The 21,603-nt window shown below is 42.5% G+C and overlaps 1 protein-coding gene across 4 annotated transcripts in view; it reads left to right on the top strand.

Moving 5' to 3' along the window:
- Nucleotides 1-21,603, top strand: part of AMOTL1 (angiomotin like 1) — a 212,227-nt gene that overhangs the window by 138,888 nt on the left and 51,736 nt on the right. For 3 of the 4 annotated variants that reach the window (XM_089687936.1, XM_089687937.1, XM_089687939.1), the window contains 2 exons: nucleotides 751-1,651; nucleotides 15,970-16,270. In XM_089687936.1, the coding sequence (XP_089544062.1) occupies nucleotides 751-1,651; nucleotides 15,970-16,270 (1,202 nt within the window). The remainder of the gene's footprint in view (nucleotides 1-750; nucleotides 1,652-15,969; nucleotides 16,271-21,603) is intronic. The other variant, XM_089687938.1, reaches the window with a different exon arrangement.

Below are 21,603 nucleotides of genomic sequence, written 5' to 3'. Positions count from 1 at the left end.
TTATTCTCACAGGAATGCACAGCGTGTTCCTGTATGATTCCCGTGGTGAACCGGCCCTAGAGTTTCTGACACTTGCTAACTGTTTACTTGGAGGGCTGGCAGGCTGCCAACATTTTGCTGCTCTTGAAAATAATAGGAAAATATTTAAAGCTGTCCCTCAAGAAAAACAAAAACTGTTTTGGGTGGTTTGCTATGTAAAAATAAATTCTGTCTATTGATGCCTGCCCACATATGGCTGATACTCCATTCTATGAAATTACTACATTCACCTGTACTGCAAGCACTGAATGCCTGGCATTGAGTTTTGAGACACTGAGTAGTTTTACCGGTACTACACTGATCATAGCAATTCGCTTGTTGTACACTTCCTCCATCCGAAAAAGCCTTGTTTTCTTTTGTGTGATTGAAGGAGGGGTTGTCACAAGCTCCTCCTCTTCAATCACAGAAAGTCTTTCATTCAGTGAAAAGAATAGAAGGCCTTTCTGAATGGAGGAGGTATAGAGCGGCAACCTGTTATGATCCCATTCGGGATAACTGTTAGATACTACAGCAACCATGTAAAGGCCAAGTAGTTAGAAGAATGGTGGAAAAAGTTCTGAAACTATTTATCTTTGTCTCATTTTTTTACATCACAGAAACTTGACATTTTAACAGGGGTGTCTAGACTTTTTATATCCACTGTATATGTTTTTTTTGTGAATTCGCAGTGTTTTTTCACTAATACTCTTTCTTGTTTCTCATGTTTTTAAGAAGACCAAAGGTCCAACTTCCTACCTCAGAATTTTCTCAGGATATCAGAGGTGGAAATGCGAGGTTCTGAAGATGTGACTTCAGGAACTGTACTTCAGAGACTGATCCAAGAACAGCTTAGATATGGCAACCCCAATGAGAATATGAACCTCCTTGCTATACAGCATCAGGCAACAGGGACTACCGGACCAACCAACGTGACCACTAGCTCTGTTTCCTCTACAGAGAACCTCACTCAAGAAGACCCACAAATGGTCAGCCAGTCAGCCCGGCAAGAACCACAGGGGCAAGAACATCAGGTGGACAACACCGTGATGGAAAAAACACTGAGGAACTCTCAGCCCCAGCAAAACAACGAGGAGCTACCTACCTACGAGGAGGCAAAGGCTCAATCACAGTTTTTTAGAGTCCAACCAGGACCTATGGGACCTGGATTTTATGTCGCTGGTGTGGTGGCTAACCACAAATCTAAAACGGAAGGCCGGGCAACTGTAAGCCGGGCCAGCAGTGGACAGGCTCATAAAGATGAAGTACTTAAAGAACTCAAACAAGGTCATGTGCGCTCTCTGAGTGAGCGAATAATGTTGTCGCTTGAAAGGAACGGCGTCAAACAGCACTCCTCTACTTCTGGTAGTATTAAAGGTTTAAAAAATTGTGTCCCTTCTCCAGTCCCAACCTCAGGAAAGGGAACGGAGCAAAGAGGGCCTCCCCCGGACTATCCTCACAAAATCAAACAGGCTCCAACTCCTGTGAATAAAATTCAAGAGCAGGGACACTTTTATAATGAACACCAATACCCAATGGTGCACGAAATGGTGAAGGCCTATCCAGGCTCCCAACCAGCTAGAACTGAGGTTTCTATTCTACGCTACCAGCCTCCCCCAGAATATAACATCACCAGGTAATGAGAATTTACGTTAATAAATGGAAAGTGAAGTGTATTTTCAAACACCACATATTATGATATAACGTATTTTACATATATGTGATGCAATATCTCTTTAATGGGGACAGAGGCAGAAACAGCATTTCATTTCTCTGGAATTAGGCTTAAAGCGGAACTTCACTCAATCAATATTGACTATTTCTAATCCTTATGCTGCTAGCCTTAGTAAATAGATAGGAAGATATATTATATTTACTTGTTTTAAACATTTTCACATTTCTTCAGTTACTTCCTGGTTTCCAGACCTAGGTAAATGATGTCATACATCCCAGGAGTCTTCAGGAAGGGAGGAGGGATTTTCTCAGCTAAGCACACCTTCTTGCCTGCTTGCCTGAGCTAAGGGCAGATGAATGCCAAGAAGCAAATGCTGCATGAATCATCTGCCCTTACTCAAAATAGCCACAGCCAGAAATGCTAGAGCTAAAGTGATTTTTCAACAAAATAAAACATGGCGACATATATGGATGGGGAATTTTCTCTGAATATTCAAATCAATTAAATAGATTTTTTGGTTTGTGGTGCTCCGATGCAGTGTAGCTCAGCTTTTAGGCCAGGTTCACACTACTATGGATCTGTGAGCTGCGTTTGCATGGGCACAGCAGCCTATTCATTTGAATGGGCTGCTGTGCCTGCGTTTTATGCAAGAAAAAGGTTCCTGCACCATTTTTAAAACACAGTGGCAGAAGCACCATGCAGTTACCTTGCGATTCCCTCAAACTGCTGTATTGTTAGATGCGTAGGGGTGCCATTAATGAATGACAGAGCCACTCGTCTATTAAGAGCAGTACGTTTAGGTGCAGGTGGTTACGGGTGCGATTCCCACACCTGCAGCTACTCACAATAGCATGAACCTAGCCTAAGAATGAATGACAGTCCCATGCATCTGTATAGAGTAGCGTGTTTTGGCTCCAGGTGGTTGCTATACCTGCACCAGCAACCACCTGCAATAGTGTGAACCTTGCCTTACCAACTTTTGTGATAAGATATCATCCACAGGGAGTGTGTTTTTTCATGAGCTGGTCGGCTCACAGATTTAGGCTAGCCTTACACAATTAGATTAATCCCATGGCTGAGATTAATAGGAAAAAATAGATTCTCCCATCCACGTGTGGATGGAGGAAAATGCACTGCCAGCTATTGTGTTCAGACAGTAGCAGCGCTCACAGATCCATGAATACCCCAACAGTGACTGCATCTGATAGGATGCAGTCTCTGTTTGGCCAATACTTTTCCAGCACAAAAACAGGTATGCACAAACGCAGCCTCAAAGAAGAAGGCCCAACTACTTAAGGCCACATATGTGCGTACACTCATTAGCAAGGTTAAGTTATAGTGAAACAAGTTAGAAACTTGCCATTTTTTAGCAAACACCATGCTTACAAGTCACATGATAGAGAATGTATACAATGCTCTTGTTTTTGTCTAGATTGTGATGGTCCTATTCTATTTTTTAAGGTGACGTTAAGGCCCCTTTCACATGTAGGGGCCGATCAGGTCCACCTGTCACTTTTTCATGCGGACCTGATCAGATGATCCATTCACATCTATGGACCAGCACGTGTCACCTGTCTTCCTCCAATCCAGTCCACTTAAATTAAAAAATATGTATATAAAGGGGATCTGTACCCTTCCGTCTACGTATTGAGGTGTAAATGGGCAGTGGAGTCCCCTCAGCCCCCCATAAATCAACCCGCTGGGTTGAATGAAAAACTGAATGTGTGTACCAGACATAAAGCTATGTTATCACCCAGCTCATGGAATGCAGAGTACGGGGGTGTAATACCTAAATTCTTTTAAAATATTTTGGCAACCAAAGTCATTCCTAGATAGGTGTTTGAACTGTACAACGGATTGTTTAGCCACAGTATCTCTTTTTATTCAGGATCCCATCCTGACGGCTGAGTGAAATGACAACCCTGTACGTTTTTCTAATATGAATGAATAATGATTCTTCCATGTTCTGTTCCCAATTACGTAACTCTACTAGAAAAACAATACATGAGGGACATTGAAGAAAATTCTCATGTTAGTGCAGCTGAGATGCTGCAAAAGTGTGGGAGATCCAGCCTTGGGATTAATTCATTGTCGATGTCCTGAGCATGAAAATGTTACATGCTAGATATGATTTAAGCCGGAGCAGGATTATATTTAGAACTAACAGATCTATATTTACACAGGGCTGAACAAAGCCCAGGAGTCAGTTCTGGAGATTAGAAACGTTTTTTTAATCATTTTTATAAACACTTCTAAGGGGCTTTCCACATTCATAGAGAAAGTAGGAAACCCATTTGTTGTAGGGCTTAAAAGAAATCTGCACCTTTAATGGCCATACAATGTAAAACAAAACTTCACATGCATTCCTTTATTTTACTTGGCTTTAGAACTTATTTTAATCATCTCTGATGCATTTACCATTGTAATTTGGTTTAGAATTCTACAGTGTATTTAAACCCTAGAAATTAATTGTGCCTATTTGCTCTTGTTTTGGTCTGTTAGATCTACAATTCTGTTAAATCTGTTCAATAAGTGCAAAACAACCTGATGATCCTTCCAAAAATCCAGTGAACTGATACATTCCTCTGCACATTGCAATGATATTTCAAGCAGTGTTATCAATCCTGCACAGTTATCGTTTGTAAACTAAAGTCTATGTTAAAGTGATAGTAAAGGTTCAATTTTTTTTTTCATTAAAATAACAAAAATGTTATACTTACAGTCAGGTCCATAAATATTGGGACATCGACACAATTCTAAAATTTTTGGCTCTATACACCACCACAATGGATTTGAAATGAAACGTACAAGATGTGCTGTAACTGCAGACTGTCAGCTTTAATTTGAGGGTATTTACATCCAAATCAGGTGAACGGTGTAGGAATTACAACAGTTTGCATATGTGCCTCCCACTTGTTAAGGGACCAAATGTAATGGGATAATTGGCTTCTCAGCTGTTCCATGGCCAGGTGTGTGTTATTCCCTCATTATCCCAATTACAATGAGCAGATAAAAGGTCCAGAGTTCATTTCAAGTGTGCTATTTGCATTTGGAATCTATTGCTGTCAACTCTCAAGATGAGATCCAAAGAGCTGTCACTATCAGTGAAGCAAGCCATCATTAGGCTGAAAGAACAAAACAAACCCATCAGAGAGATAGCAAAAACATTAGGCGTGGCCAAAACAACTGTTTGGAACATTCTTAAAAAGAAGGAACACACCGGTGAGCTCAGTAACACCAAAAGACCCGGAAGACCACGGAAAACAACTGTGGTGGATGACCGAAGAATTCTTTCCCTGGTGAAGAAAACACCCTTCACAACAGTTGGCCAGATCAAGAACACTCTCCAGGAGGTAGGTGTATGTATGTCAAAGTCAACAATCAAGAGAAGACTTCACCAGAGTGAATACAGAGGGTTCACCACAAGATGGAAACCATTGGTGAGCCTCAAAAACAGGAAGGCCAGATTAGAGTTTGCCAAACGACATCTAAAAAAGCCTTCACAGTTCTGGAACAACATCCTATGGACAGATGAGACCAAGATCAACTTGTACCAGAGTGATGGGAAGAGAAGAGTATGGAGAAGGAAAGGAACTGCTCATGATCCTAAGCATACCACCTCATCAGTGAAGCATGGTGGTGGTAGTGTCATGGCGTGGGCATGTATGGCTGCCAATGGAACTGGTTCTCTTGTATTTATTGATGATGTGACTGCTGACAAAAGCAGCAGGATGAATTCTGAAGAGTTTCGGGAATATTATCTGCTCATATTCAGCCAAATGCTTCAGAACTCATTGGACACCGCTTCACAGTGCAGATGGACAATGACCCAAAGCATACTGCAAAAGCAACCAAAGAGTTTTTTAAGGGAAAGAAGTGGAATGTTATGCAATGGCCAAGTCAATCACCTGACCTGAATCCGATTGAGCATGCATTTCACTTGCTGAAGACAAAACTGAAGGGAAAATGCCCCAAGAACAAGCAGGAACTGAAGACAGTTGCAGTAGAGGCCTGGCAGAACATCACCAGGGATGAAACCCAGCGTCTGGTGATGTCTATGCGTTCCAGACTTCAGGCTATAATTGACTGCAAAGGATTTGCAACCAAGTATTAAAAAGTGAAAGTTTGATTTATGATTATTATTTTGTCCCATTACTTTTGGTCCCTTAACAAGTGGGAGGCACATATGCAAACTGTTGTAATTCCTACACCGTTCACCTGATTTGGATGTAAATACCCTGAAATTAAAGCTGACAGTCTGCAGTTAAAGCACATCTTGTTTGTTTCATTTCAAATCTATTGTGGTGGTGTATAGAGCCAAAAATGTTAGAATTGTGTCGTTGTCCCAATATTTATGGACCTGACTGTACCTGCCCTGTGTAATGTTTTACACAGAGCAGCCTCGATCTTCCTCTTTCCGGGTTCCCACGCCAGCACACCTAGCTCCTCCCCCCAATTGAGTGCCCCCATAGTAAGCCAATTCCTATGGGGGCACTTGTGCAGTCTCGCTCCTGAGCCGAGCTGCTTGCATCTATTCAAACACAGCCCAACTCGGCCCCGCCACCCACTCTCTGTTCACTGGTTTTGACTGAAAATTGCATGGGTCAATGGCTCCCACTGCACTCAGCCAAGCCTCTGAGAGCCAGGAGAGGAGCTGCTGCAGAGGTGCACAGCACTGGACCAAGATCAGGCTCAAGTGAGTATTTAGGGGGCTGGGATTTGGGGGGGGTGAGCTGCACTTGAAAGGTTTTTTACCTTAATGCATAGACTTTATTAATCACTTACGCTCCACAGGATTTACACCCCCCGACCAGGCCATTTTTTGCGTTACGTCGCTGCGTTACTTTAACCACTTGCCTACTGGGCACTTGCACCCCCTTCGTGCCCAGGCTGTCACACTTTGAATGACAATTGCGCGGTCATGCAACACTGTACCCATATGAAATTGTTATAATTTTTTTCACACAAATAGAGCTTTCTTTTGGTGGTATTTAATCGCCGCTGGGTGTTTTATTTTTTGTGCTATAAACACAAGCAAAAAGTTTAAAAAAAGTTTTTCTTTGTTTCTATTATAAAATTTTGCAAACGGGTAATTTTTCACCTTCACTGATGTGCTTTGATGAGGCTGCACTGATAGGCAGCATCGATGGGCACTGATAGGCGGCACTGCTGGGCACTTGTGGGTGGCACTGCTGGGCACAGGTGGGCGGCACTACTCATCAGTGCCCAGATGATCGGTGCTGATCCATCCTTTGACAGTTGCCGATTATCGGCAGTACTTTCCTCACGCTGTGACAGAGTGAGGAAAGTGCAGCCGATAACCGACAACTGCATTTACCGGTGATCTGCTGTGTCCTTGGACACAGCTGATCACGTGGTAAAAGGCCGCTGTGATTGGCCTTTTACCACAGCACATGATCAGCTGTGTCCGTAGGACACAGCGATCATGGAGATCGCCAGGTGCACGCGCGGGAGGGCGCGGTCTGGGAGGACATCATATGACGCCCTCCCAGAACTAGACAACCGCACTGTAGCCGTCATTTGGCTATAGCACGGTTGGCAAGTGGTTAACTGACAATTGTGCAGTCATGCAACACTGCACCTAAATTAAATTTACGTCCTTTTTTTTCCCATGAATTTTTATTACGAATTTCCATATAAAAGAACATCTGGGTAGCAGTGACCGTAACATGATCTCATTTATTGTTAGCTATAAACAGCAAGCACATACAGGAAAAATAAAAATGCTCAATTTCAAGAGAGTTAATTTCCCAAGGCTGAGCAAGGCTTTCCAAGACTTAGACACAACACAGAAATGGGACTTCTTCAAAAAGACTGTATGTGAACACACTGCAAAATATATTCCCATGGGCAACAAGTATAAAAGGCTAAAAATCAACCTGTGTGGCTTATGACCAAAGTTAAAAAAGCTATAGATAATAAGAGCTTTTATTCACTATAAAAATTAAGGAACGCTATCATCTTTTAAACATTACAAAGAATATAACAGAACATGCAAAAAGGAAATAAAGGCCGCAAAAATTTAAAACAAACTACAGATAGCAAAGGATAGCAGGACCAACCCCAAACATGGCTACAAATATATTAATAGTAAAATGGTCCGGTCTGAGCATGTAGGCCCTTTACAAAATAATCTAGAGTGGGTGACTGGGGACAAAGAGTAGGACAATTTATTAAATACCTTCTTCAGCTCTGTGTATACAAAGGAGCATGGGGGAGCTCTAGTCCATAATGGGCATGGTATTGACACAGCTCCAGATGATCCACATTGGCTCACAATTAATATGATCCAGAAATATTTAGAAAGAATAAAGGTGAATAAAGCACCTGGACCGGATGGCATACACCCACGGGTCCTTAAAGAGTTCAGCTCTGTCATTTCAAAGCCATTGTTTGTAATTTTTAGGGACTCTTTAATGACTGGCATAGTACCACTGGATTGGTGTAAGGCCAATGTGGTGCCAATATTTAAAAAGGGGTCAAAATCTTTACCAAGTAATTATAGACCTGTTAGTTTAACTTCTATAGTTGGGAAGATACTGGAGAGTTTAATAAAAGACCACATAGATGAGTTCTTGCTGGAAAAAAATATTTTAAGCAACAAACAGCATGGATTCATGAAAGACAGAAGTTGTCAAACAAATCTGATTTCTTTTTATGGGGGGTGAGCAAAACCTTGGACAGAGGGGTGGCGGTGGACGTGGTATACTTGGACAGAGGGGTGGCGGTGGACGTGGTATACTTGGAGTTTGCAAAAGCATTTGACACAGTTCCCCACACATGTATAATGTGTAAGGTAAAGTCTACAGGCTTGGAAAAATCTGTATGTAAATGGATAGAAAACTGGCTAAAAGATGGTATTCAGAGAGTAGTGGTTAATGATTCATACTCTGAATGGTCTAGGGTTGTCAGTGGTGTACCCCAAGGTTCAGTGTTGGGACCCTTACTTGTTAATATATTTATAAACAATATAGGGTCTCGGATTGAAAATCCCATTTCAGTCTTTGCAGATGACACCAAGCTGTGCAGTGGAATAACGTCCTTACAGGATGTCTCCAACTTACAAGCCGACCCAAATTAATTGGGCAACTATGTGGCAAATGAGGTTTAATGTTGATAAATGTAAAGTTCTGCACTTGGGGGCTAAGAATATGCATGCATCATACATACTAGGGGGGGTACAACTGGGGGAATCAATGGTGGAGAAGGATCTGGGAGTTCTGGTAGATCACAAGCTTAATAATGGCATGCAATGCCAAGCTGCGGTTTCTAAAGTGAGCAAAATCCTCTCTTGTATTAAAAGAGGTATAGACTTCAAAGAGAGAGATATCATATTACCCCGCTACAAATCATTAGTAATACCTCATCTGGAATATGCAGTTCAGTTTTGGGCGCCAATTCACAAAAAGAACATTGGGGAACTGGAGAAAGTACAGAGAAGGGCAACCAAACTGATAAGAGGCATGGAGGAGATCAGCTATGAGGAAAGATTAGAGGAACTGAATGTATTCTCTCTTGAGAAGAGGAGATTAAGGGGGGATATGATCAACATGTATAATACATCAGTGGTTCATATAGTGAACTTGGTTTAGAGTTATTCACCCTGAGGTCATCACAGTGGACAAGGGAACACTCTTTACATCTGGAGGAAAAGAAATTTAATCTCCAAACACGGAAAGGTTTCTTCACAGTGAGAGCTGTGAAAATGCGGAATAGAATCCCTCAAGAGTTGGTTCTGGCCAGCTCAGTGGATTGCTTTAAAAAAGTCCTGGATTGTTTCTTAGATACACAGAATATAACTGGATATAACATTTATAGGTAAAGTTGATCCAGGGAATATCCGATTGCCTCTCGGGGGATCAGGAAGGAATTTTTTCCCCTGCAGGAGCAAATTAAATCATGCTTTGCTGGGTGTTTTACCTTCCTCTGGATCAACTGTGGGTATAGGATTATAACTTTTTTTTTTTTTTAATGGTTGAACTGGATGGAGTTTTGTCTTTAACACACATGCTCCCCATTCACACCTGAGCCATTGTAACACTAACGAGTCACATGACATCAGGGAGGGAAAATGGCTAATTGGGCCCAATTTGGACATTTTCACTTAGGGGTGTATTTACTTTTGTTGCCAGCAGTTTAGACATTAATGGCTGTGTGTTGAGTTATTTTGAGGGGACAGCAAATTTACACTGTTATACAAGCTGTACACTCACTACGTCACATTGTAGCAAAGTGTCATTTCTTCAGTGTTGTCACATGAAAAGATAACATAAAATATTTACAAAAATGTGAGGGGTGTACTCACTTCTGTGAGATCCTTGTGTGTTTGTGTGTGTGTGTCTGTGTGTGTGTATTGTGGATTTAAAAAGTCTACACACCCGTTAAAATGTTAGGTTTCGGTGATGTAAAATAACGAGTCAAAGATAAATTATTTCACAACTTTTTCCACTTTTAATGTGGTCTGGTCTATAACCTGTACAACTCAATTGAAAAACAAACTGAAATCTTTTGGGGATGGAAGTAAATATAAAGAACTAAAATAATGTGGTTGCATAAGTGTGCACACCCTCTTATAACTGGGGATGTAGCTGTGTTCAGAATTAACCAATCACTTTCAAAATCATGTTAAATAGGAGTCAGTACACACCTGCCATCATTTAAAGTGCCTCTGATTAACCCTAAATAAAGTTCAGCTGTTCTAGTAGGTCTTTAGTGACATTTGCTTAGTCGCATCCTACAGTAAAAGCCATGGTCCAGAGAGAGCTTCCAAAGCATCAGAAGAATCTTGTTTTTGAAAGGTATCAGTCAGGAAAAGGGTACAAAATATATATAGTTTGTTGATTTGGAGCAGTAACCTTTGATCCTGATCTGGATGATTAGATTCACTATACACAATTATATATTATCTAATAATTTTATGGCCATACGCGATTTGGCCATCCCATGTGGATCTGGCCACTGCATGTGTGTTTGGCCATTATTTGTTTCTTTTGATTCTGATATTGAGGCTTGGTTTTCACACTGGCCTCTTCTGGTATTACACATTGATGGATGGGATTGTCAGGCTGAGGCTTGGATTCACTTCCTGTCTGTACATTGTCGATCTAGTTGTCTCTATGTGAGTTTGGCCATTTTCTAGAGTTTTGGCCTTGTGAACAACTCTTTAAATTTCCACGTAGAGGCTAGGTTTGCAAGCTGGTTCTTTTCGGTATTGTTTATACAGTGGATGGAATTGTGAGGCTTGGGTTCACTTCCTATGCTATCCACATCCGGTGATCAGTTTGTGCTGTTTGTGCTCCAAATCGAGGCTTGGCTATTCCCTATTTAAGCGCGATGGCAGAGGGTGGCTCTGTAGCCCCTCGAGGATGTTTTTTGATGATGAAACGCTTCGGGCGGAGCCTCCCTCTGACATCATCGCACTGTCAGCCATCTTAGAATCGGTTCATGTGAATTGCTTTTAATTGTTCTACAGCTTAAACGTAGGATTCCATTTGCACAAATAAAGACTTTTTTTATACATATTGCCCTATGAGCGGCATGTTTTTTCTTTCATGATCCTGTCTGGCACTACACTTTGAGTCCACATTCCACTTGGAGGTCGGGAGGATCCATGTTGTGGGCATGATACAGAAAGCCTGCCAGTGCTCTACATTATAAAGCTGGTTGGGACCCCCTGTAATTAAGGGGTCTCTAGTTCTGTAAGCCTCTATTCGAATATTTGGTGTTATGTACTTTGGTGACCACTTGAAGCAAGTTTTTCCACATTTGCACCTACAGCATTGTCTACTATAATACCATCAAATGTGGAGTTTTCTTCCCATATGTATGGACTATAATACATGTCTATATGGACATTTTGTTATTTTTTTGTTTTGACACTTTTTCACAAGCTTTTCATGTGTATTTGTGATGAATATAATCTGTGCAGTAAGTAACTTACCTTCAACCTCAATCACTTTTTAGAGGTTTGAGGGTTTTCATAGGGCATATGTATGATGTATGAATATTCAGGTTAATTTTAACCATATATCATTGTTTTTCATGCACATTTCCGATAAGTGTATTCACATAGTTTTATTTATTGGGCTTCTCTTAATTTTGATCACCCTTCAGAGGGGTGAGGGTTTTCATAGTTCATATGTATGCACTTATTTAGTTTATTTTATCATATTTTTTTCATTCTTTGATCGCCTTTCAGAGTTGTGAGGGTCTTCATAGTGCTCATATATGTTGTACAAAGGTTTACCTAGCGCAGTATCCATTTGAATACATCCAAATCAACAAGGGAATGGCTTCACCAGAAGATTAAAGTTTTGGAATGGCCCAACCAGAGCCCAGACCTGAATCCGATAGAAAATCTGTGGGGTGATCTGAAGAGGGCTGTGCACAGGAGATGCCCTCGCATTCTGATAGATTTGGAGTGTTTTTACAAGGAAGAGTGGGCAAATATTGCCAAGTCAAGATGTGCCATGCTGATAGACTCATATCCAAAATGACTGAGTGCTGGAATCAAATCAAAAGGTGCTTCAAGAAAGTATTAGTTTAAGGGTTATGCAACCATATTATTTTTGTTTTTTATTTTTACTTCCCTCCACCTAAATGATTTCAGTTTGTTGTTCAACTGAGTTGTACAGTTTATAGGTCACGTTAAAGGTGGAAAAAGTTCTGAAATTATTTATCTTTGTCTCATTTTTTTACATCACATAAATCTGACAATTGAACAGGGGTGTGTAGACCTTTTATAGTGTGTGTGTGTGTGGTCTCCAAGGTCCTTTCTGATGTCTGCCTCGCCCCCTCGACCCTATCTCCTCACAACTCCTACCCTCCCTCACCCACATCTTTAATCTCTCCCTCTCCTCCGGTACTTTCCCCTCTGAAGCATGCACACATCACCCCCATACCTAAAAAGCCCTCCCTGGACCCCAATGACCCAAACAACCTCAGACCCATCTCCCTGCTCCCATTTACATCTAAACTCCTCGAGTGCCTAGTCTACACCCGCCTAAGCTCTCACCTCAACGACAACAACCTCCTCGATCCCCTACAGTCCGGCTTCCGTCCCCTACACTCCACCGAAACTGCCTTACTCAAACTTTCAAACGACCTGCTAACTGCCAAAGCTAATGGCCACTATTCAGTGCTCCTACTCCTTGACCTCTCCGCGGCCTTCGATACAGTCGACCACCCCCTCCTCCTCAGAAAACTACACTCCCTCGGCCTCAGAGATTCTGCTCTCTCCTGGCTCTCATCCTACCTGTCACAACGCTCTTTCAGCGTTACCTATAATGCTACCATCTCCCCCTCACTCCCCCTCTCTGTTGGGGTCCCTCAAGGCTCCGTCCTCGGGCCCCTTCTCTTCTTTATCTTCACCTCCTCCCTTGGCCAACTCATACACTCTCACGGCTTCAACTACCACCTATATGCCAACGACACACAAATCTATCTCTCAACCCCCCACCTCACCCCCTCAGTCTCTGACCGAATCACACACCTACTGAGCGACATATCAGACTGGATGTCGCTCCATTCCTTAAACTGAACCTCTCCAAAACCGAGTTTCTTGTCTTCCCCCCAGCCCGGACCCCACCCCCCCATTGACTTCTCCATCATGTCCAACAACGCCACCATCAAACCTGCCCCGCAGGCCAGAGTACTTGGTGTCATTCTGGACTCCAACCTATCCTTCCAGCCCCAAGTCCAATCTTTAACAAACTCGTGCAGACTCCACCTCCGCAACATCGCCAAAATACGCACGTTCCTAACCCCAGAAACCACTAAACAGCTCATCCACTCCCTCATCATATCACGACTCGATTACTGCAACTCCCTCCTTACTGGCCTGCCTCGCCGCTGGCTATCCCCGCTTCAGTCGATCCTGAATACGGCTGCCAGACTTATTCACCTTTCCAACCACTCCGTTTACACCACCCCCCTCTGCCAATCCCTCCACTGGCTTCCAATTGCTCAAATTCAAACTCCTAACACTGACGTACAAAGCTGTCCACCATACTGCCCGAACGACATCACCGACCTAATATCCAAGTACCGCCCAGCACGCACACTCCGTTCCTCACAAGACCTCCTTCTCTCTAGTTCCCTGGTCTCCTCCCATGCCCGCCTCCAGGACTTCTCCAGGGTGTCTCCCATCCTCTGGAACTCCCTGCCCCAACCCATCAGATTATCACCTACTCTCCTCTCCTTTAGGCGCACCCTGAAAACCCACCTCTTCAGGGAAGCCTACCCCACCCCCTGCTAACTTGCCGACCACCTCCACTCTTCCTACTACTCCATCCCCCACAGCTTTCTCCTCCTGTGCCACCATCCCCTCCCTCCTAGATTGTAAGCTCGAAAGAGCAGGGCCCTCAATCCCCTCATGTTTTGCATTGTATTGTTATTGTTCTGTCACATGTTCTGTCCCCCTTTGTAATGTACAGCGCTGAGCGAACTATTGGTGCTTTATAAATACTGTATAATAATAATAATTGAATATATATGTATGTACTGTCACTGTTTCACAGTATAAATTAACCTCTTAATAGCAGTGATTATATACTTTTGTACTATAAACGGCTATTTTGTTTTTTAACCCCATCATGACAGGTGACACAAAAAGTATGCTGCTTTTACTAAATATCATGACAACAGATGCAGGTAGTTTTTGTCAAACTACCTGCCTATGACAAGGGATTCTGTCATGCATAACAATATATTACAGCTCTGTCTGAGAATCAGCAAAACAGTGTGTTAGGTCTTTTTACAGTTTTGATTCTTTAAATAAAAATTATAATCTCCAAGTCTGATGATATGTACCAGTTTCAACCTCCAATAGTATATATATATCTCCTATGTATGTTATTCTCAGAATGGATTTTGTTCCCTAACAATATAGCTGGTTATATTTACCGCTGCAAATAGGTATTCAAGAATAAATTACCTTTTTTAATTTTTTTTTTATAATAACTAAATTGTACACCACACTTTTTCTGAGGTTTTTATCCGATTAATTGAAACCATAATCAGCCAATTCATCTATTATGAAAATAATTGTTAGTTGCAGCCCTAAATTTGAGCATGGTCATAAAACAATGTGTACATAAAACCAGCCATACATGGATCAACATCCATCCAGTTCAGAAGGGACCGGCTGAATTTCGATCCATGTATGGGCAGGATAGTTATACAGAAATCAATCTACAGATACTGTACCAATCTACCAACACTGTACAACTACCCTGTCAGATTTTTGCCGCTCGATAAGCATCGCCAACTATAGCCTGCAGTGCTAATCAGTGTTTTCTGACAGTGAGGAAGTCTCCTGGCTGTCCGAATACAAAGACTCAGTGGGAGGATTCTCCCATCCACCTCAAATGTGTGGATAGGGGAATTTACTTCTTTTTTTATTCAACCTGCAGGTTGAATGAAAATAAATGAATTATCTATGGACTGCTTAAAGGGGCCATTGGTATTTATTAGAGTGATGGTATACCCCACTTCCCAACCAATCAACTCCTTCAAATCCCCTGACAGCAGCTCCTGTGTGAACGAAGCCTGAAAGCAGTGTTTGCAACCTTCATTTATGACTATATTGTAACTATATTATTAAGTCCAGCAAAGGCACTGAGTGTTATTTATTAAAACTGTAGCGTGAAAAATCTGGTGCAGCTCTGCATAGTAAGCAATCATCTTCCAGGTTTTATTGTCAAAGCTTAACAAGCTGAAGTTAGAAGCTGATTGTCTACCATGCACAACTACACCAGATTTTGAGTGCACCAATTTTAGCAAATCTCCCCTACAGTGTTGTCAGGCCAAAAAGGAATTTGAAAGCACACTGGATTCCTGGAAAGTTATCAGGCATTTGTGTGTAGTTTATATATTTTTGTTTTGTTTTGTGGGGCAGATAGCTGCACAAGCAGAATGATTGGAAAGGAAAGTTACCAGAATCGATTGAAATATAATATTTTTGTGTTGTTCTCGAGTTCCCCTTTAAATTCATGTTGGGAGATGTGTGTGCTATGCTGTGCACCCAGCCAAAGCAGAAGTCGCCTTCACCTTGCAAAGCACAGCACATGTGGACACACAGGAGTTGAGAGATTGGTGCAATTCCCACTTGTATTGCAGTGTACAAATGAAAACCATTCTCTTCATTTTTAAATCTGTTCATTTCAGTATTCTCTAAATAAAATGTTCCAGTGCTGACTTTTCAACTAGATATTTATGTTTTTTGGTTTTTTTTTTGTTTTGTTTTTTTTCAATGGCAGCCGGCAACAGCTTCCTCAGCTTCCCTTCCCATCTGTCCCGCTGCAGCACCACAGCCCCATGTCCTCCCAAGCATCCTCCATATGTAGCTCTTTGCACTCATCCTCTCTGCCATTATTCCCGATGGGGATGACATCCCACCCGACACCATCACCATCTCCATCACCCAGCCAGCCGCTCCCACCAGAGGCTTTCACCATTGTGGAACGGGCACATCAGATGGTGGAGATCCTAACCCAGGAGAACGGTACCTTGAGACAGCAGCTGGAGAGCTGCTATGAAAAAGCAGACAAACTTCATAAGGTACGTTATCTACATCTTTTCTTAAAGCTAAATTCCAGGCAGAAAAAATAATGCAGCTTTGTATTCATTAATAAATCATTAAATGCATTTTTTAATTTAAGAAGTGCACATACTTGAATTTGACTTTGTATTGATTAGCCTCTTGCAGTTCCTGTCCAACAGTACTCAGACTGGGAGAGGGAGAAGCCAGTGCAAGGAGCAAGGTGCCTCAAAGCTTAACTGCTATCATTTTTTTTTTAATGGAAAATTACTTAGAACCCTCAAACATTATATATATTTGTTAACTGCAGGCATCATCCCGGTATAACCACTGAAAGTCCAGGACATCATATGGTGTCCTATAGGTGGAAAATGGTTAAAAAAGACAGGTTGATAGTAGAAAAGTGTAGACTGACAGAGTGATAAATTCAGCCAACTTTTTCTCCTTTCACTTTCCATTTACAGCATGGGGTAGAGACAAGGCTTAGTTGAGCTGTGTAAATCTAAGGAGCAGATAGACAGAGACATAAATTCTTTGGCAGATAAAACAGCTGTCATATCTGTATTTGATCTGTGCAGTTACTGTCCACCTCATGAACTTATTATTATTATTATACAGGATTTATATAGCGCCAACAGTTTGCTCAGCGCTTTACAATATAACGGGAGACAATACAGCAACAGTACAGTTCAATACAAGAGGGTTAGGAGGGCCCTGATCCTTGGAGCTTACAATCAACTTATCTTTTTAATGTACTGTTATAATTTTTACTAAGCACCAGGAGCATAGCTATCGCTATACTCTAATGCTGGATCTACTGGTCTCTCTTCCCGCTCAATCATAGGGTGCTTTGTATTATGTGCGCTTATTCACAATATACAAAGCCTTCTGTGAATTGGCAGTAGGGGGGAGGGGCAGACAGAGCTGCTGCTGTATGAGAAGGCAGTGTCTCTCCTGTCAGAGTACCAGGAATGTAGCAATAGCTGTACTAGCACTCAGTAAAACTGTCATTTCTAAATTAAAGAGACAAGTCCACAAGCTGGCATGCACCTCAGTGGACTTGACTAATAGTAATCCAGCAGATTAGAAAGTTGCTGAATTCCTGGAATCCAGCTTTAAAGGATGAGTACCCCTTTTGGAAAAATGTTATGTTCCACCCATATTTAGGGTGGAACATGTAACATGTTCCAGCTCTTGCCGCCAGTTCCCTCTCACCCCCACTCCCCCACCCCTTGGTGTGACACTGGTGGATCTTTTCCCCACACCCGCATTCAGTAGTTGAAACCAGCACGACCATGCGGGGCTCCGCCAACACAGCCACGTCATTTAGTCACAGTTTTCAGTGAATGAACCACACATACCATCGTCCACATGTAGTTCTAAATGAACTGTGAGGGCGCTGATGAGCAATTCCATAGTTCATTCACAATTCACAAGCTTTCAGCAGACAGCCAGTATGAAGGTACTGTAGAGGCAGAAAGCTGCAGGGCTTGTCTTCAAAAGCCTTACCATTGCACCTCTGAACCACTGATCACTGGTGTAATGCTTTCTGGATCCTGCTGGAAACAATAATAAATGCACATTTCTTCCTGCAAAAATATGTGCATTGATTATTTTTTCTTGAAAGGTGAAATTATCCTTTAATGTCGCACATGGCTTTCCAGGATAGGAACGAATCTATGATATACCTTGGGCTGTGACGGGATCTCTATTCACAAAACAGAACTGTACTTTGAGACGTAGAGGGCAGTGTAAGGGTATGCTTTCACTTTATTTTTTACTGGTCTTTATATAGAGCAACCAATTTATGCATCACTTTCGTTTGCCATTTTCACATTAACATCAGTCACTATCCACAAGGAGCTTACCAATTTAGATGCCTACCTCACATGCATACATACAAATATTATGGTCAGTTTAGACAGGAGCCAATTATTCTTCCAGCATGTCTTTGGAGAGTGGGAGGAAACCTATGCAAGCACAGGGAGGACATGCAAACTCCATTCAGGTAGTGTCTTAATTGGGATTTCAACCAAGGGCCCCACTGCTGCCAGGAATATCTTAGAGCTTAAGGGCACGTAGGGGATTTTACAGATTTGTACTTGTCTTCTACTTGGAAAGTCCCACACTGTGCTGCCGATGCCGAATACTCATGTGGATCTGGGTAAGTAAGGGCAGAAGAAATAATGAGCTGTGGTTTGAAGAGGATATCCTACTCAGTTGTTCAGTATATGCAGCACAGCAACACTGGGCATTGAATGTCACTACTGTCCAAACCTGCCAGCCCCTTCACATCAGGCTCTCCTCCAGTACATACCCTCGGCAGACCCCTCTACCACAGTTGGGTGCACTCAGGGGCCGCGACCTGGTCTCAGTCCTGCGCCAAGTACATCCCCACCATCAGGGGCTCTGGTGAAAAGGCAGACTGGGGCTTAGACTCCGCGCCCTGGGGAATCCCCTTCTGTGGGTCACTAGAGATCCCGCCAGGCGGTGCCTGACAGTTACTTACGGCCTGGCCATTCCGCCTCTCCGGCCCTGACTACGCCTGTGTTCCTGCACATATTGATATTAGTGTAAGGTTGGTTTTGTTTGCTGTGCGTTTTGTATATTTGGGTGGCTAATAATAATTTATATTATTATTACATCATTCCTGAAGCCTGCTACTTCCCTGTGTCAGTCCACACATTTCTAGTCATACCCGGATCCCTGACAGTTATAATCCTGCTCAACTAACATCTGCTCCCTGTTGCCTGAGGGCTCCAGCCACTAGTGATCTTGCCTGTGAACACCAACCGCGACCTGTGTGCAAAGCCCTTGTAGTCAGCGCAGTTACCCTGTGAAGTGTAAGCATGTCTTATAACGCAGAGAGTTACAGATGTGGCCTGGCTCCCTGTTCGGTTTGGCACGTCACCAGCACTGCTCTTTGAACTGGAATTGGCAGGGGCTCGCATGCAATGATAAGATAATTGTACCAGAAAGCCCGATCCAGAGGACTCCTGGAGGGGAGATTTCAGTCACTGCTCAGAATAACTGCACTTAGCTTGGCAGGAGCTTACTTATTGACCTTATAAGTTATGGGAAATCCAGCCTGCTGAGTGACTCTTTAGCCTTTTAAGGATTTGTCTTTGTTTTTTCTCTACAGCTGCAGCCTGGCTAGATCATAAGTGCTCTATAATGGTGGCCTTTTGGTAAACTTGTTCATATTTTCGTGCTTTATGGAGAACTTATCCTTTTTTTCATTTGAAAAGAAACTCTGGCAATAAAAATATCTGTTTAGGGCTCTAAATGTAATAATATATTATTAAAGTATTAAAATATACTCTATTTTACTATAAACATAATATAACCAATTATAGCCCAGCACAGGAGGGCTGCTGGTACACAAATTAGCTGATCGAGAGCTGCAGTCTAGATCCAGTCAGAACCACTTGTTGTCTGTGTCCTCCCTGATGTACAATCACTGGAAGTAAGAGGGAAACATGCTATGTCTGTGCCTGTCCCCAATGTAAAAGTTGTTGCATGCTTGGGAGGGGAAGGCCCTTTTCTATTGCAGCATGACTGTGACCCTGAGCATATATCAGCTCCACAAAGACATGGTTTGATATGGAGGAACGTGAGTGGCCTGCTCAAAGCATTGACCTCAGGTCTGCTGACCACCTTTTGAGTTGACTTGGGACACCAATTGTGAGTCAGGTGTTCTCATCCAACATCAGTACCTGATCTCAAAGCTGGCAGAGTGGGCACAAATTATCACCCTTCTTGAGCAAAGCCTTCTTAGAACAGTGGAGGCTGTTATAGCAGCAAAGGAAGACAACTAAACAATGATGCCCTTGTTTGGAATGGGATGTCCAGCAAGCTCATGGAACGTGAAGGTCAGGTGTCCAAAATCCTGAAAAATACTCTGTTCTATCAGGTATTATTATTATTATACAGGACTTATATAGCGCCGACAGTTTGCTCAGCGCTTTACATTATGGAGGGAGACAGTACAATAACAATACAGTTCAATACAAGAGGGATTAGAGGGCCCTGCTCCTTGGAGCTTACAATCTAGGAGGTATGAATATTAAAGGGTGAGTGTATATAATATAGTACGTTCTCTTTCAAAGTGTTTCATAATTTCTGTGTGTGTGTGTTTTTTCTTTTAAGGTGGTTATAAAGCTTTGTTTTTTTTTTATTAAAATCACAACTATGTCTTACTTGCATGCTCTGTGCAATGGTTTTGCACAGAGCAGCCCGGATTCTCCTCTTCTCAGGTCCCCCCACCAGCAGTCCTGGCTCCTCCAACCTGCCGAGTGCATGCTCGCTCTTAAGCTGGCCCTGTATGTCCATACGACATACAAAGCGCAGCTCAACCCCACCCCCCTCCTCACTGACTATGGTTGACAGCAGCGGAAACTTATGGCTCCCACTGCTGTATCCCAGCTTAGGCTCTCGTGCACATCGCTGAATCGCGATCGGGCTCAGGTAAGTATTAATGGGGGCTGAGGGGGAAGCTGCACAGAGAAGCTTTTTTACCTTCGTGCATAGAATGCATGAAGGTGAGAAGCCTTCGGCCTTTAGAACCACTTTAATGAAATTGCATTTTTATTGGACTGCTTCCAAGTACAAAGTCTGGCTATATATACTGAAGACAGATCGCAGCGTAGGAATCAGGATTTTACAGAAGTCACAACTGTGATGGAGCCCCCTTGTTCGTGTCCTGTAAAGCTTCCCATTGCCTCCTAAATATCCCATGCTTCTTCTCTATTCCTGCTGGTCACTCTAAAGCTGGCCATAGATGAGTCTTTTTTTTTTTTTTCCTTCAGCCAGCAGGTTGAATGAAATAAACTCCTAGATTGTAAGCTCGAAAGAGTAGGGCCCTCTTACCCCTCGTACGTTGTTTGTTATCATTGTACTGTGCCATGTATTGTCTCCCCCCCCTATTGTACAGCGCTGAGCAAATCCTTTGGCGCTATATAAACTCTTTGTATTCTGACAGCAGGGAGACTTCCCCGCTGTCAAAAAACTAATCAGTGTTGCAGTCTACAGCCTGCAGCACTGATTGAATGGAAATTTTCTAACAGGCTGCTTGTACAGAAGTCGATTAGCAGAAAATGTCCGCGCTGCAGATTGAAAATAAAGGCAATTTCAGTTACAGTCTATCTTGTGTGGCATTTGTAAATACTATATTATTATGTTTTATTTTCAGGTTTATATGGAGCTCTAGCATTTCCTGTAGCAGATCTACTAGGTGTACGTGGATATCCTTTGTGTGGAATGTTTGGAAAGCAGAGAAATCTTTCCCTGCGTCTGCTGGATGACTTTTCCTCTTTCAGGATAATGAATACACTAGTCAGGATTACAGTGTGGG

The sequence above is a fragment of the Staurois parvus genome, unplaced genomic scaffold (genome assembly GCF_062004578.1).
Source record: "Staurois parvus isolate SC_StPar_1 unplaced genomic scaffold, SC_StPar_1.0 ptg000440l, whole genome shotgun sequence".
Lineage (NCBI taxonomy): Eukaryota > Metazoa > Chordata > Amphibia > Anura > Ranidae > Staurois > Staurois parvus.
The sequence above is the reverse complement of the archived record's forward strand: the minus strand, read 5'-3'. Positions and strand labels throughout refer to the sequence as shown.